At 47.5% G+C, this 17110-nt stretch overlaps 1 protein-coding gene across 2 annotated transcripts in view; it reads left to right on the forward strand.

Moving 5' to 3' along the window:
* Positions 1–17110, forward strand: part of HIPK2 (homeodomain interacting protein kinase 2) — a 133341-nt gene that overhangs the window by 33826 nt on the left and 82405 nt on the right. For both annotated transcript variants that reach the window (XM_082485037.1, XM_082485036.1), the window contains exon 2: positions 9541–10639. In XM_082485037.1, coding sequence (XP_082341163.1) covers positions 9541–10639 — 1099 coding nt within the window. The remainder of the gene's footprint in view (positions 1–9540; positions 10640–17110) is intronic.

The following is a 17110-nucleotide window of genomic DNA, read 5'->3' on the forward strand; positions in this document are numbered from 1 at the left end:
GCGAACAGGCAAACTGACCTTTTCAGCCCAGCTAGCTCTTGATCTGAGTTTCAGATTTCGTAAACAAAGCAGGAGCTGAATGTCATGCAACGGCCTCTTTGCAAATGAAACACTTATGAAAAAATCCTGTAGGAGTGAGAGGCTCAGCCTGAGACTCCAGCAAGCCTTGCCCATGTCCTGCCTTCCCAAGTAGGGTTGCTCCTAACGAGTGAGGTATGCGAGGTGCCAGCCGTTCCCTGTGGTTTCACCACACTTGTGGGCCAGTTGGAGTCAGTGACATTACAAAGCTAATATTTACAGGTGGGAAGTCATCCAGGTGGGGAGGCAGCTGTGGTGGATGGAAAAAGCCAAAATATCCTTTCCACTGGGCAGTTGTGGTAAGCCACAAGTGTGCCAGTGCTGCGTGGGTGCGGGGGGCACAGCCAGGGCAGCAACGGGAAACTCTGATTCATTTTGGTCCCTTTTCCAGAGGCCCTGGCACCCTTTAGCAGGAACTACGGTCACAGAGGGCCAGGTGGGGTGGCCAGTGAAGGCTGTAGGACCTGGTGTCAGAAATTGAGGAAGTCTTCTGTTTCCCCTGTAAGATGGGTGCTGTAGAAGTGCCATGGTTAAAGTTTGTTCCACTTCCCCTCCATGGAGGACATATGATGGGAGGGAGGAAGGTGTCCAGAACACATATACTGTTGCCAAATAGTCCTACCTGGCACATTGATTTGAGGAACTGCTTTTAAAATCATCTGACTCCCATTTCAGCTTCAGGATGGGGAAGCCACAAAACATTCCGTGGTAGCTTGCTTTCTCCATCTCCTCTGGCCATTCCCAGCATTTCAGGAGCTCGTTTGAGCATGGTATTATACAAGCCTCAGTGTGTCATGCCTCATTTTGAGTGGTGCTGCAGGTGTTAGCACAGTCTCCTGCTCTTTAAGGAGAGGCAGTGCTGTTCATGGTCCCCCCAGCACCCAGCATGTGCCTCAGCTCTGCTGGGTCCCTCTCCGAGAAAACTGGAAGAAGGAATTCTTCGGCAAAGCATTTTATTAAACATCCTTCAGTGCCCTGCAAAGATAAAGCTTCAAAGCAGGTTTTCTGTCAATCCCACCTGCCTGACTTCGTCTTGTTCTTTTTTTTTCATCCCATCTCTGACTCCAGAGCAGACTTTCTTCTCCTCCAGGGTCCTTGGGAGTACTTTGATAGAAAACTTGTTCCTGACTTCATTGACACCCACTTTCCTAAAATGACTTTACACGGAGATTGTGCATAAGTTCTTCGCACTCTTATGCAGATCTTGACAGTTTGCAGGTGCTGCTGCCGCCTCTGTCTTTATCATTCATTGCCTCATTTTGCTCTTGGGACTCTGCTTGGGCGGACTTTTGCTCAGTGAGGTTTGTCCAGCAGGGCTATCTATCTGCCTTCTCAAGCTGCTGAGACCTGCCATGGGCAGAGCAGACTCCCACATTTCTTACATTGTGTTTGGAGAGCATTTTGACATCTTGGTAGAGCATTTGCAGCATCATGAAATGATGATTTCATAGAATCATAGAATGGTTAGAGTTGGAAGGGACCTTAAAGATCATCTATTTCCAGCCCTTCTGCCCTGGGCAGGAACACCTCCCACTAGACCAGGTTACTCAAAGCCCCATCCAACCTGGCTTTGAACACCTCCAGGGATGGGGCCTCCACAACTTCTCTGGGCAACCAGTTCCAGTGCTTCACAACCCTCAGAGTAAACAATTTTGTCCTAATATCTAATCTAAATCTACCCTTTTTCGGTTTAAAACCATTATGCCTCATCCTATCACTACACTCCCTGATAAAGAGTCCCTCCCCATCTTTCCTGTAGGCCCCCTTTAGGTACTGAAAGGCTGCTATAATGTCTCCCCGGAGCCTTGCCTTCTCCAGGCTGAACAACCCCAACTCTCTCAGCCTCTCTCTCCTCATAGGAGAGGTGCTCCAGCCCCCTGATCATCTTCATGGCCCTCCTCTGTACTCGCTCCAACAGGTCCATTTCTGTAGAGGTGACAGTCCTCCTGTCAGCTTTGACAGGTATGCTGAAGGGGGTTTACTTACTGGGGTCTGGCTCTGTTTTGTCAAGGCTGTAGCCTATCAAATATATTTGCTTGCTGCCTTCATTTGCTTTCCACTCAGTGACGTTGAGGTGTCCTGGAGAGAGGAAGTTTTGCACTATTCCAACTCTGCTGAGTTTTCCCCTGGGAAGGTATCTAGGAGTTACCTTCCAGTTCAGGGGAGCATGGACTTGACTGCTGGACCGTCTAATACCCAGATCTAGAAATTGGTGTCAGGTCCAATGGCTGCAGCATCTGCAGGTAAGTAATGAGGCAGCCAAGCCTCTGGTGAGGAGTGTTTTAACCTGAGTACTCAGGTGTTGCATTGTTAATTAACTATAATGTGAAACATAAACTAGTCACATGATTAACTGAAGGAATCTGTAATATCTCTTGTCATTACTGCAGTTCATTAAAGTGGGAGATGGAGTTGACCCCAAAAGAATCCTTCACTGATGTGTAATCAAGGATTAAAATTTAAGTGTATATGTTTGTCCCTGAGATTTTGCTTCACATGCCTAAACCCAGGAATATGTCAGAGGAGCCCACAGCTTGTTACTCAAGCTTGTGGGCACCCGAACCCACATCAAAAGCATGAATAAGAATTGCAGTGTTTCTAGATTACAGAAGGTGTTAGGGCTTTGTGGCTTGCAGTGGATATGGAAGAGTGGAGTTTTGTAGCGGTGAGATGTGAAATTGTGGTCACTGAGCACTGAAGGAAATGCTTGATGTTGCAGGGACTCTGCAATAGACTTTGGTCTGTAGAGACAAAACAAAGACGGCATAGATGGTTCAAAGGGCGATCTGTGACTGGTGCTTTTATGCACTAATTCCTAAGTTTGGTGTTTCAGATGTCTAGCAGGTTTATTTAAGTGGTTGCCCACAGTCCAAATGCAGCTCACATGGCACTGTCCAGTGGCCCGACAGATATGGGGAGTGCAGGCAGTTGAGGCTGGAGCAGCCTAGATGTTTCCAGGCTCCAGCACAGGGTCACGCTCAGGGTGGTGTTGCCTCATTTGGTCTGTGTGGGATGCGCCAGGGCTCTGGGTAGGCCATTTGCCCCTGAGTTGCTCATCAGGGCTCTCACCTGAAGTGGCAGAGATGCTTCCTGGAGCATATGGACCCAGCGTGGACAGCTCTGCCTATCTCACAGTCTCCATGCCATAGCCCTGGGAAAAAAAGGTGCTGCCCTGTGGCATCTGTGCACCAGAGAGCACCCATCTCCCACCACCCCCAACACTGGAGATGTCCTGGAGGGGAAAGCGGTTGTGTGCCATCTCACCAGCCTTCAGCCTACTTTGGTACGTAAGCACTGAGCCCGGGCTTGCCAACTGCCCTGCTCCCCTAGCAGCCCTGGCCAGCCCTCACCACCTCTCCCAGCACCTCCTGTGCCCGCAGGTGGAGTAGAGCTGGAGGCTCAGGGAAGGGGGCAGGATGGACAGGGCTGGCTCAGAGGAAGGTCTCCCCAGTGTTTTCCTAGCTGTGTCCTCTTTGCCCTGGTCAGCTGAGAAAGCTTTCAGTACCCAGCAGGAAGTTGCCCCAGAATTAAGGAGTTAAGAGGGAGAGTGAAGAAGTGAATGAAGATGGTTTGGGAGGGGAGATAGCAGTATCCTGAGCCACATGCCAAAATAACCTGCTCAGGCCATGATAGGGACCAACTGCCTACACCCTCTCCATGCCCATGAGTACAAACTGCGGTCCTGGTTGATAACTTTTGTCCTGTCTATAAAGGAAAGTCATGGTGTGGAGAATAAAATAATAAGCAGAGCTGCTGATGCTTTAAATGCAGGAGAGGGATGTGTAGGAGGGCAGTTGGGGGGATATGGGGTGTGAAGGTGATGGTGATGAGAGTTCCCTGAGCATCGCGTTGCAGCAGGAGACGTGCTTTTCAGGGGTGGGGGAGTGTGGAAGGATGCTTGGCTTTCTTCGGTTGGTTTTGCCTATGGCTACTCTGTGCATTGGAAAGTCTTGCGTTGTCATCTGGCTGTGGGACAGGGATCAAATGTGGCAGCTTGGACCCACGTGAAGCCAGGTCTGGAGCAGTGCAGGGGCCGGGCTTTGTCACACCTCTGGGAACTGCCACATGCTATGTAAGCACTTAGGAAACTACTAATTAGGATGAGACAGTTTAACTAGCAGGACAGGAAAAGCAGAGCAGGAAGGCAGGGAGATTTTCACCTGGAATGAAGGCTCCCTTGATATCTTCTGCTCACCAGGAACAGGAAGGAGCTGAGGCCGTTGTGGTCTGAATTCGACTTTGAGGCGTTCTCCAAACATTCGGTAGCACAAGGGAAGGAATTTGTGTAGCCTCCAGGGACATAAATTTTAGGCAGGTTTCAAGAGCGCAGTGGTACTGGGGACAATGCCTCAAAAAGGGCCACACAGAGGCCACCGTGAAGAAGAGCGCTGTGCTTGAGACATGGTTATTTTGAAGGTACAACACATTACCCATACCTGGCAGATCCCCTTTCCATTGCCTTCTTAACCTGGGCGTGCGTATGAGTTTGCAGGCTTGTGCCTCTCTGGGGAGAAGTGGAAGATATTTATTTCAGGAGTGTCTTGTGAGCATCATTTATATGCTGAACACACGCCATGTGCTTTCGATGGTATTTTTCAAGCAGGCACTGTCGTTCTGGCGGCAGTCAGCAAGCAGCCTCTGGTTACAGTGCACTGGCAGCTCTGCAGGTACTGCAAAAGGTCTTACTGCCTACTTAATACAGGGCAGGGGCTTGGTCTCTTGCCATCACAAAGGCCACGTTTATAAATCAGCAGTAAGTGCTAGGAGTAAAGCAGAAGAAAACACCAGTGACTTTCAAACTGTTCCTTCTTCAGTCCCCAAAGTGTATTTTTTGCCCTTTGGGGTGAGGTGGGTGGATAGGGAACTTTCCCTCATTTGCTTTCCTGAAACCTGTTGGAAGTACAAGTGAGGCGGCTGCGTGATTTGTGCACGCATGCAGAAGAGGGCCATCTGAATTGTAAATAGCACCTGCTAAATTATTATTAAGTGAAAGCTGACGTGGGAGGAGTTCTCAGGGAAGAAAAAAAAAAAAGTCAAGTCTTTTAATAAAAGTCATTCAAGCTGTTTTAACATTTTTCCCTGGCTGCACACTACGTACTTCGGCTCATGTGGATGCTATGGGGAGTTACATGAGTCGTATCAAGGACGGGGAGGCCCCATTAAATCCAGTTACTGTCAATTGTGTGACAGCTTTAAATGGCTACACTAAAACTCATTATTAAAGAAAGGAACTATCAATTTCATTTAATACATTGTGCCCAACCTTGATTCTGCTCCCAGCCCAGAGACTCGCCGTGCACAAGGGTGATATAAAAATTAGACCTGCACTCTTCAAGGCTTATATTATTTAGCTGTTGGAGAGACCGGGCTGCAGCCTGACTGGCTAACTGGGGCTGCGGGAGGCTGCCCTGCACCCCTGCCAAGGCAGGGACCAAGCCTGAGCACAAGCAAGTTCAGTCTGTGTCACAACTTGCCTTAGTCCAGACAAAGCTTTTGCTAGTGCAGGTGGGGCTGGCTGAGCCAGGATTCGGGCTGCTCGTCCTGAGCATCCTCACCCCCTCCGCTCCTGGTGGAGAGCAAAAAGGCAAGGAGCTAGGGGACAGCCTCGGGCCATCTCGTGCCAAAATACAGGAAGGTGTCTGCTAGGATCTTCCTGCAGCATAGGGAGGCAGCAAAAGAGGCCCAGCGTCCTGCAGGAGGTTTCTTGGCAGAACTGTGAGCAGGGGTTTAAGAGGACTTTTCCCAAGTAAAGCAGGCTGTTTTCCATCCCTCCATGGCTTATGGTCCCTTCATCTTTCCAAGACCCCAGGAGTGAGGATGCTCCCTGGGAGCATCCCCACTGGCTCTGGGGGACACTCAGGGGGGTGTCATTGTCACAGGGCTTGGCTGGCACGGATTGCCCCCTTACTGCCAGCTTGTTTCTTCATGGACATCGTGGCAAGCTATTGCTGGCCTATGTAATCAAAAGGCTGAAATTGCAAATCATTTTACAGGCTGTAATGAGGAATTTGATCCCTGTAACAAACCATCCAACTTTTATTCATATTTATTACTATTTCTGCTATTGCCATGGAATAAAGAGACTTTTTTTAAAAAAAAAAAAAAAGAAAAAGAACGTGCCAGCAGCACAATTTGATAGTGTCCTCAGGAAATTTAGGGTTGTGTTTTTCTCTCATTAGCTGCATAGGCAAATTTGCAATAAAAATGACTTTGTTGCAGAAGCCGCCTTTTCCCATCACCAAGCTGTCAGTCAGCCTGTAATTTCTTGGTATCGGACTAAGCTGAAGAGCTGGCCGAGTTATTCTCCTTACATCGGGTGCCCCTAAAACCTTAAATGTGAGGAAATTATTTTGGATGGAAGGAAGAAGATTTCATACTTTGTTTTTTTAGGGGGAAAAAAAATATTTCTCCTGTGATGAGATATAACCTCTGAGGAGGGTGGAAGGGGCAGCCGAGGAGTCCAAAGTCCCCTCTTTAGCCACAAGACAGCCCTGCTTCCCTCCATCCCCTCTGTTTTTGGGGTACCACTGGGTCAGTGTTTGTCCCCTGTTCCTGTCCCCCTGCTGAGGCTGCCAGCAGTGTTGCAGGGACAGCAAGGGGCTGGTTGTTGATGTGGAAACCAGACCTTAACAACAACTCGTTTCACCAAGGGGCACAGGCGGCCATCTGACGTTGACAACATTGAGTGACTGCTGACCTTGTTTTTAGCATCAGCTGATACCAACTGGAGCCCTGCCAGTTTGCACCAGTTGAAAGTCTGTCTCTTAATGGTGGCGATTATCCTGATTTTTACAGCAGCGCTGAGGAAGTTGCAGCTGCTGTGCTTCACATCCCCGACCTGAATTTGGGATGCCTGGGCCTTCTGGTGTTATCTTTAGAGGAGCGTGTGAGAAGAACCTCTCTTCTTGTTCTGTGTCAATTGCTTTTTTCCCTTTTTATTTTGTATGAAGAGATATTGCTCAAGCACACCATGGAATGAAAGCCATAAAGCTATAAATTACACTTCTGCTAGGTCCACAATATGTTACCAATTACATCTGCTTTATTATTCGTGTCCAGGGGGAAAACATACATCAAACCAACCCCACTCTCCAGGCAGGTCGGTACTGTACTGGAAGGAACACCGTGACTCTACTTAATCAGTGAAAAAACAAACAGAGTTTCAGCTCGCTCACATACGATATTTGTGTCTGGGATGACAAGTTCTGTAATATTGCCGCGGTTCTCCAAGCTCACCGCATGCTACGGCATTTGTGGCAACATCATTGTCCCGTGGAAAGGAGAGAGGAGAGAAAACACTTAGGGGGGCAGGGAGCTGGTCAGGTCCAAGGACCCAGTTGCAGGGACCTTGGAAATTGCTGCCAAGGAGGTTGGTGGGGGTGTGTTAATACATATTGCAGCAAGGAGCATCAGAAATCATATTAAAGCCAGGGGTCACGTCTGCAAAGTAGGGCACGCAGGGTGGTGGTTTGTTTTTTTTTTTTGCAGGGCTTCATTGCTAGAGCAGGGTCAGTGGGGTTTTGCATTGCGTGTTCCAGCAGGGGTGAGGGTTTCGCCACGTGTCCTGATAGGGGTTTTCTTTCGCGTCTGCCCTGTCTTCACAAATTCGTCACTGCAGCAGGGATGAAGGTGGGGGTGTTGAAGCAAACCAAAGTGATTGCTTTGTTGGTTACTTCTGCGTAGCTTTGTAGAGTGGTTTTTGGCTCGTCACAGCACCCCTCTCATGAGCAGTTCCCAGGCTTTGGGCTGCTGGGAATTAACTGGAAAACTGGTGTTGGGTGTGTTTAAGTGTGTTTGCTTGACCATGGTACTCAGCATTGGAAGTGTGGAGTAACGTTCGTATTTTTCTATCTGGGTGTATATGTTTATGCATGCATGCATGTGAGCACGTATGTGTACACATGAGCTCCAGAAAATCTTCCAAAGAGCAACACGGACTAGTGGAGAACGCGTTTCTTTTAGGAAAGGGAGCCGAGTGTTAGTTACTCTCAGGTCTCCACATGAAGAAGTCATCCATGTGCACTGCGAAGTTTGTTGTGGTTTTGTCATTGAAGCGTTCATTCAGCTTTTAACTTTTTAAAGTTGAAAACAAGTCAAGGTTATGTTTGTGCTTAATAATTCAGCACCGGTGCCAGCTCAGCATATTGTCTTTTTCTTCCCTAGTCATTCTGGTTCATTAAAAAGAAACATTGACGACAGATAGAAGGGTGAAGGAGGCTGTGCCTTTCTGCTTTAACTCCCGCCGAGCGCTGACTCCTTCCCCAGGAATCCCCACAGACTTGTGCCGTTCACAGTACCTTTGCCCCAGCGGTACCATCCCTACCCTGGGCAGGGAAAGCTGGCAGCAAGTCAGGACTTAGATGTCCTCTTCTCTGTGGACCACATCTTCTTTTTCTGAATAAGAGCGTTTTCTGTTTCAGTGGAATATTACTCAGAATCCTTCAGTAAGTCTGTCACAGTGATAATTTATTTTCACTTTGGTTGTGAGGTTGTGGGTTTCTTTTTTTGTTTGTTTTTTTGGCTTTTTTTTTTAAAATAAAGATGAGGATCATTAACTCTTCTAAAACCAAAGAAGCTTGCGGTAAAATAGGCTTTAGTCTTTTCTTAAAAAGTAAAGTTATGTTAGGACCTAGTTCTGCCACATGCTAATGTGTATGCTGCTTCATTAACAATGCTGTTCATTTCCAGGGGATCTGCTTTCCAGTGATGGTATTGTCACTGTGAATAAGAATAGATGAACACAATTTTATAGATCTGGGAGAACTGAGAGCACACAGTGAAGCTCATGTTGTGTAACTCCCATCTCCAGTGTCCCTGAGCACAGACCAGCATTGTGCACGATTCCCACATGCAGACTTGGCAAGCAATGTGAAACATCATCTGCTGCTTCTGTCCTGGCTCCTCAACTTTGTGCGCGCACCTCCATTTTGTCATGGTGTATCATCTCCTGGTCCTATCCTGGCTCTCTGCAGGCCAGAAGCTACACAGTGGTTTTATGGGAATAAAGGGGGGGCTTAAGTCAGCTCCACCAAACTGTTTAATATAGGATGAGCCTGAGGAGTTGAGATTTGGCCTCCACAGGCAGAATACTTGGCAGTATTTGACATCAGTTCCTCCTGAGAGCTAGACATATTCCTGGAGACAATGGGAATAGGAGTCTCTTTAGGCAGAGGAGGTAAAAATAACATTTACGTTCCTGTTATTCAAAATGAGAATGGGAAAAGCAAGAGAGCAGGCATCTTGGTTGTTGATAGTATAGTTCAGTCAGGGGTAGTGATTTATTTTAGAGCATAATATTTTATTTGTGTTGAATACATATTTCTGGAAGAACTTGATTTTTCTCTGTAAGCGTGTGCTGTATCTGAAGTCTGTATCCCATTTTCCCTTCCTGCCACTGAACAAATTAAAATAGCTGGGGAAGGCATCTTGACATTGTGGTTTCACTCTGATGTTGTATTGCAGGTATGGCCTCGCATGTGCAAGTTTTCTCTCCTCACACCCTTCAGTCAAGTGCCTTCTGTAGCGTGAAGAAACTGAAAGTGGAGCCGAGTTCGAACTGGGATATGACTGGGTACGGCACACACAGCAAAGTCTACAGCCAGAGCAAGAACGTGCAGTCCTCCCAAGCAGCCGCCGCAGCAGCCGTCAACGCCTCCCTCCAGATCCCCAATCCAAGCATCCCTTACGAACAGACCATCATCTTCCCAGCAAGCACGGGGCACATCGTGGTGACATCCGCCAACAGCACTTCTGGTGTGGTTGCAGTGTCTGGGCAAACACTGGGCGGGCCACACAACCTGATGCGTCGCAGCACTGTGAGCCTTCTGGACACCTACCAAAAATGTGGACTTAAGCGCAAGAGTGAGGAGATCGAGAACACAAGCAGCGTGCAGATCATCGAAGAGCATCCACCAATGATTCAGAACAATGCCAGTGGGGCCACTGTAGCCACTGCCACCACCTCTACCGCAACCTCCAAAAACAGTGGCTCCAACAGCGAAGGGGATTACCAGCTGGTGCAACATGAGGTGCTCTGTTCCATGACCAACACGTACGAAGTGTTAGAGTTTCTTGGCCGTGGAACCTTCGGACAAGTAGTCAAATGCTGGAAACGTGGCACTAATGAGATTGTGGCTATCAAGATCCTAAAGAACCATCCTTCCTATGCCCGGCAAGGCCAGATTGAAGTGAGCATCCTGGCTCGGCTGAGCACAGAAAGTGCGGATGACTACAACTTTGTCCGCGCGTACGAGTGCTTCCAGCACAAGAATCACACGTGCTTGGTCTTTGAAATGTTGGAGCAGAACCTCTACGATTTTCTAAAACAAAACAAATTTAGTCCCTTGCCCCTTAAGTACATTCGACCAATTCTCCAGCAGGTAGCAACTGCCCTAATGAAGCTGAAAAGCCTGGGACTGATTCACGCTGACCTCAAACCAGAGAACATCATGTTGGTAGACCCATCCCGACAGCCATATAGGGTCAAGGTCATAGACTTTGGTTCAGCTAGCCATGTGTCTAAAGCTGTGTGTTCTACCTACCTTCAATCCAGATATTACAGGTAAGAGACTGGGCTCATGTAACCTTACTAGGAGAAATATTTTACCTATGGGAATTTTCCTACATTCCTGTAAATGAATGAGAGTCATCCCTTAATCCTAAACTGGGATGGCTCTTAGAATGGCTTGTTGGTGATAGAAAAAATGGTATCCTAATCTCTTGGAGTTTACTTGCATTGAAAACCATGTAAAGTTCTAAATAACCATAAAATGTTGTAAAAACAAAGTTTGCCAGTTACAATTTAGAAAGCCTTTCACCTCTGTCAGTACTTCATTCTCTCTGGGACTGTTTCCAGAAGAGGGGATGGATCTGGAGAGTCTGTATTTCCTTTCCAAGTCAATGCAAGTAGGTTCTTGGTTTCAGAAAGAAGTTAACCTAAACAATCAATCCATACTTCAGCAGTGTCTTCCAGTCTTTATTCATATATGAAACCTGGCACTTAACAAGAATAAGGCTGGCCCACATGAAAACTGTGGATGCAGAAGATGCTTTGTTAAGGAGTAGTTTTCATACAGGCTGTGGAGCTTGCTAGAGTCAATGAGAGCATTCTGGCTGGTTCCCGTCAGCTCTGCTCCAGGTGAGCAGTCAGCCTGGCCAGGCTGGAAACACCTTTCTCCATGTGGGAAGCTGTTGGTAGGGATGAATGAGTATTGTCAGTAATTTGGTGTTGGACTGAGGACCTGTCATAGACAATCAATTCTCACTCACAGTGCTTTTAACTACAGGTATGTTACATGCTAGGATGGAGTTTTGACCTTTATGTAGGTGTGCCCAATGAAAAACATGTGAATCAGCTATATCCCTCTTCAGTCTGTTGAACAGTTCCAGCAAAGCAGCCTCTTTTCATAACCCCTGGAAGTTCATCTTCTCCCTCTGTCTTGACTCCAAGACTCAAAGTGTCTCTGTAGGTGCTCTCCTTAGACCCTCCTTCTGTTCAGTACCAGCACGCTAGATTCAACAACCCAAGGTCTGAGAAAAGCAATTCTTCTGCTACCTCAGGGGTGAAGGAAAATAGCTGGGGGGGGGGGGAGAAAGGAATTTGTCTTTAGATGATAGCTGAATTTAGGAATGTTCAAGCCATGTTTTTGTTGTTGTAATACTGTGAAACAGGGGCAAAGAGGGAAAACGTGATCCTTCTTGATGACTGATTTAATGAAAATCAGTCCTGGCAGCATCCACAACTCATCAGATGGGTTACAGAAAAGCAGGGTAGTTGCTCTGTTTGTAAATAGGAAAGAGATCTGTTTTATACATGGGGAGGACTGGGGATAGAAAAACAACATGAGTTCATAGCAGACTCTTCCTACTTCATAAACATCACAGTGGCAAAGCCCACCTGAGCTCTGAGCTTGGGAAGAGTTAATTTTCACAGGAACAGGAACTTTGACGTTGTAACACTGCAGCAGCTGATTTTTATCTGCTTGTCCTTTGCTCTGAAGGAGGCCAGAAAAAAATCCCCAACCCTAGTTTATGCCTCAGAAGAGGCTTATTAAATGAAATATTCTACCTGATGACAGTCCCATCCTCCAAGACAGACATGTTTCTGTGGTAAATATGCAAAAGCTTTTAGGGTTGCAATTACCTGGCAGACTAGAAGAAAAAAAAAAGATAATACAGGCATTTTGTTGTTGAGTTATCTGTGATTCTGCATTAGCAGCCCAGGTCCCTAGCTGAAAGACAGAAGGGGCAGCCAAAATGAAATATGTGACAGAAAGCAGAAATGAAAGAGAAAAATGGTTCATTCTCAGCACCAAACAAGGAATATTCTTGTGGCGGTCTCTGGGGAGGAAAAGGCTTGATAAAATTTGCTTTTTATATTTTAAATGTTATTCTTTCCCAGTCTGAAGTTGCAGCTTGTTAGATAATAAGTTCTGTTTGTCTAATTCCTCCCTTGTTTTCCATGTCTGAACTTATGGAAGGAGGGGGAAAGGGGCAGCAGCTCACCAGGAAAAAAAAAATAAGAAGAAAAATCTCGTTGGGTTGAATTACATCAGCAGGGGGCTGCTGATGAAGCTAAATTCAAGTCATGAGGAAAATTTATATTCTTCTTCATTTTCTGATGGGGAAAATACAGCACAAAGACCCATTCCACTCCAAAGAGAAGGAACTTTCATGCTAGAGGAAACACAGGGCTTTATAAAGATTTCATGTGTCTTCCATTTAATTTACACTTGTTTTGCTTGCTAGAGTATAAAAGACAAGGGGATGACTTCAAGAAATGGCACGTTTAAGCTGAATGTGAAGGAAAAGCTTCCTCAGAATAAAACCTCTCAGACTGTAAGCAGGCATGCCAAAGAAGTGACAGAAGCCCTGTGCCCCATGCATTTAAGGAAAGTCAAGGCAGAGTGCTGGGGAATATAATGTAGAGGTCAGCTCTCAGCTGGAGGTATTTTATCATGGGCTTTTGGGAGCAAATTCCCAGGCTGTCCCCATATTTTATTAACAACTTGCTTTTTCTTTTCCCTCTTTTTTATTTTTTTTTGTTGTTTAACACTACTGTCCAGAATGTGATGGCCAAATCTTTCCAAGTGAGGAAAGTTGTGTGGGATCCTGCTCATTCTGAGAGCAATGTAAGGCCTTTCCTCTTCCTTTAAATGATGGGCCTATTTTCTTCTCCCGGAGGTGGAAGGCAGAAGTGTCTTTAAACAAACTCCATGCCCTTTCTTGACCCAAATCTGCATTGCCCAGCATAAGCTAAGACAGTCGCAGGGCTGCTTGCAGACTTTATGTGAGCGATTTGCTCTTGCTACCGTGTAACGTGCCCTGAAGACAAACTGGATCCCTCAGACCAATTTCTTGTGAGAGGAATGGTGGGTGGACTTGGTATCAGGGGGCCTCACTGGGCGCCCCAACATCAGGACCTCTCTGTCCCACCAGGGGTATTTCTGTCAGGTTAAGGCAGTGCTCTCGGCAAGGATCGCAACAGTGTTGAGGTGGCAGGGTGATACGGAAGGTATCAAAAATGGTCACCAAAATGTCTTTAGTCTAGCAAAACTTAGCTCCCATGCTTCTCAGAGGAGAGAGCCTCCTCCAGGCTGGATCTCCTGCCGTAATTGATACTCTGGCGGTTTCTTTCCCTCGCTTCTGACTGTAGAGGGGGCCGAGAGAGGCAGGACACGCCAGGCTAAGGTGGGACTGGCAGGAACCCCCCTTTGCCGCTGAGTCCCCATTTGGGAGGGCAGCATGGGCACATCCCTTGAGCCTGCCCCAAGCCTGTACCTCTGGCAAAGGGCACAGGATGAGCCTGGGGGGGGGCTGGGGGACACTGGGCCCTGCCACTGGCTCCGCACCAAAACAACAAAGGACGTCATGGCTGTTGTGGGAGCTCACTGGGCCCTGCCACTGGCTCCGCACCAAAACAACAAAGGACGTCATGGCTGTTGTGGGAGCTCAAAGCTCCCAGTCCTGAGTGCTTTCCTAAAGGGGAATGACCCCAGAGCAGACGGAACCAGGGTCCTCTGGCCCACCAGGCCTGCACCGGCATGTCGTAGTCTTCCCCGGCCCGGATGGCTGTGCAGCTCCACTGCTGTTGCACGTGCATTGCTCCCTCCGCTGCCCACCAGCGCTGGTGGGCCCTCTCCCACACCATCCCGATTTCATCGGCAGCTCCTGTGCTGCTGCTCCAGCCAAGTTGGGGATTTTGTCAGCACTGCGGTCAGAGTTGTCACCTAAAAGGGGGGGGAGTGCTGTGAAGAGCATCAGCCTCCTTCCTTCCCATCCATCTTCAGCCTATAGTCTAAAACTCGCTGTGCTGCAAAGCGTTTCTCATGCGGCATCCTTAGCCTGAACGTGTAGGACCTGGCCAGTGGCCATCCAAGCATTCCCCCTTGCTTGGGACAGTGGTTCCAGCCTGTCCCCCAGTCACGATCATCCTTCATCTTGTTTCTTATCACTAGCTAAGTCAGCCTGGGCCTGATCAGTGACCCTTCACGGAAGTACATGGTGATGCAGCCATGGTCTGGAGGTGCCTGTGTGAGGAACCGAAGCTGCTGATGGAGGGCTGCTCTGCCCAGCTTGCCGTGCAGGAGCGGGGCTTTGCAGCTGGCAGTTTTAGCCAGACGCGCTTAGGCTAGAAATGAAGCCCTCTTCACAGAGCAACCAATCAAAAAGTATCTTCATGGGATTTTATTTTTTCCTTTTCTTTTTTATGCTGCAGTTTGAAGGGGATATTGAGTTAGTCTGTGATCTCCATTTTGCAGGAGGTCAGAGGGATGAATGACCAGAGATCTCTTCTGGGTTGATAATCCGTGAATGAGCAGCTTCCCAGGAAAACCTGCATCCCGAGAAATGCAGGGCTCAGGCTGCAACAGTTGCCCCCTACATTAGAGCCCACACTCAGGTGGAAGAGGGGTTGTACCCTCTGGGAGAGGGTATGGTTGGGGTGGTGGTAGAGCTGTGGTCCTCCCTTGCTGGAACCAGAGCAGTTCTCTATCATGGGGTGGCAGCACTGGGATGCTTGGAGCAGGAGGGCTTCTCCTTGGGGCACTACCACCAAGCTACCTTACCCTCTTGGCTTTCCTTTCCTGCTCAGCTGAAACAGTTGCTGTGTTGCACCCCAGAGGTAAATGCGTTTCACGAACTAATGGCATAATCAACTTACGAGATTTAAGTCTTTTAGTATTTTCAAAATATTGCAGATATAAAATAATGGCTGTTACCCCTACTCTGTTAAGGGACAAACTGTAGTTTTGGTGCCATGTTTTCAAAAGGCTTTGGTATGTGGCGTGTCTGGCCGTGGGTTGAGATGTCTGCTTTGTAGGTAAGTGGCCTTTGATGAAATGTTTGGATAACGGAGAATGAAGCTGAGTATCAGTTTGAAGAGGTGTTTATCAGTCTAGTTTCAGACATTTCAAGAAAATAGGTAGGCGTAAAGGCCTACACGCATGTTGTCAGCTGCCCATATGGAGTATATATGAAGCCATGTGCAGGTGTGGTTTTTAACTGGCTGTACATGCTTAGGTGGGTGAGTGTGGGTCCAGAGGGATGCAGGGGACTAAACTGGATCCGTCTTGCCACATGTGGACATCGTGCCATGACAGGTATCAGTCCTCTAGCCATGCTGACAGGGAGACAAAGCAAAGTAGATTCCTGAGTGGTGTCACGACCTCTTCACAGTTGTGTGACTTGGAGCACACACCATTCTGGCCAAAACTTAAATGAAGCAGTAGTAATGGCAGCAGGGATAGGCTGTGCTTATTAGTTTACTCAGTGAATTGGCATCTATTAATATCCTTGTATAATAGTGTTAGTGCACTTTTACATTTCAAAATCTTCTGCCATTCCGGACATGCAAAAACATCTCTATCTGAGACTTGACTGCTTTTGTAGCTGTGGGAGCCTCATTGCTCTGCCAGTCTGTTTCAATCCTACCTGCAACATTCACTGCTTTACTGACTCTGCCTCTCCAAGGTAAAGAGCAGGATAGCTAGATGGTTTGAGGAGGAATGTTTCTTCTGGGTACTGGAGCGAAACCACCAAGTTCATTGCTGAAGTCTAAGCTCAGTTTCACTTAGCGATGATCACGCCTGGTAGGACTACAGGCTTGCAGAACAGGCAATACATTGTAGAAGACTTTGTGGAGGAAAGCAGACTTCAAGCTGTACTATTTTAAGCAGTTCTCCATTTCTTTTCCAAGGACATTTGGAGTTTGGAGTTGTTTTTTTCAGAAGCAAAATTCAGGAGAATTCTGTTTTGCAAAACCAACACCAGGATTAATTGAAACTCAGTTTCATTGTACCCAGACCACCAAGTCTTGGAAAGGAACAGACATTCAGCTGAAAGCTTTTGGCTTTGTCCCATCTGTGTGATAGTCAGGCCAGGTTAGTTTTTGGGTTTACAAAACTCAAGCAGAGATAGTTCTTTGCCAAGTTCCTTTGTGTATAAATCACCCTGGGGCAGAGATGGTAAACTGGTGTTGCGCCCTTAGTGCATCCAACAGAAGATACACACTGTGTATTCCAAAATAATTCCCTTTCTGGGGTCTAATTTAAAACAGAAAGGCTTCTATTTCAGCCTAAACAATCTCTTCAGACCACAGTCTCCCCAGTCTCCTTAGGTGTTTTTTATTTCGCTCTGAGCAGAGATAGCAGCTCCTCCATTATCTTTTGAAAGTTAGCAATCTGCCCCTTTCCCTGTGATGCTGCAGCATCTCCCTGCCTGGCTCCAGCACGTGATGCTGGCCTCGTTCCGAGGGGAGCCCTGCATCCCTGTGTGGAGTTGGAAAGGCCGCCACAGGAAGGCTTTGTTTATTTATTAACCAAGTGTATAAAATATACTCAGTTATATGCCTTGTGGCCCAAGAATATTTGTAACAAAGGCCTGGTTGCAAGGAACCCAACAGGGAGGCTTTCCCCAGCAAAGAGAAGTTGCTGTTGGCCTGAGGAGGGGGAGCTGTCTTGTGCTGCTCCCTTTTGGCTCATCCATGTCCCACCTGAGCACTGGGCCAGTTCCTTCTGTCCCCTCTCCCAAAACA

This window comes from Vanellus vanellus (assembly GCF_965231255.1).
Source record: "Vanellus vanellus genome assembly, chromosome: 1".
Lineage (NCBI taxonomy): Eukaryota > Metazoa > Chordata > Aves > Charadriiformes > Charadriidae > Vanellus > Vanellus vanellus.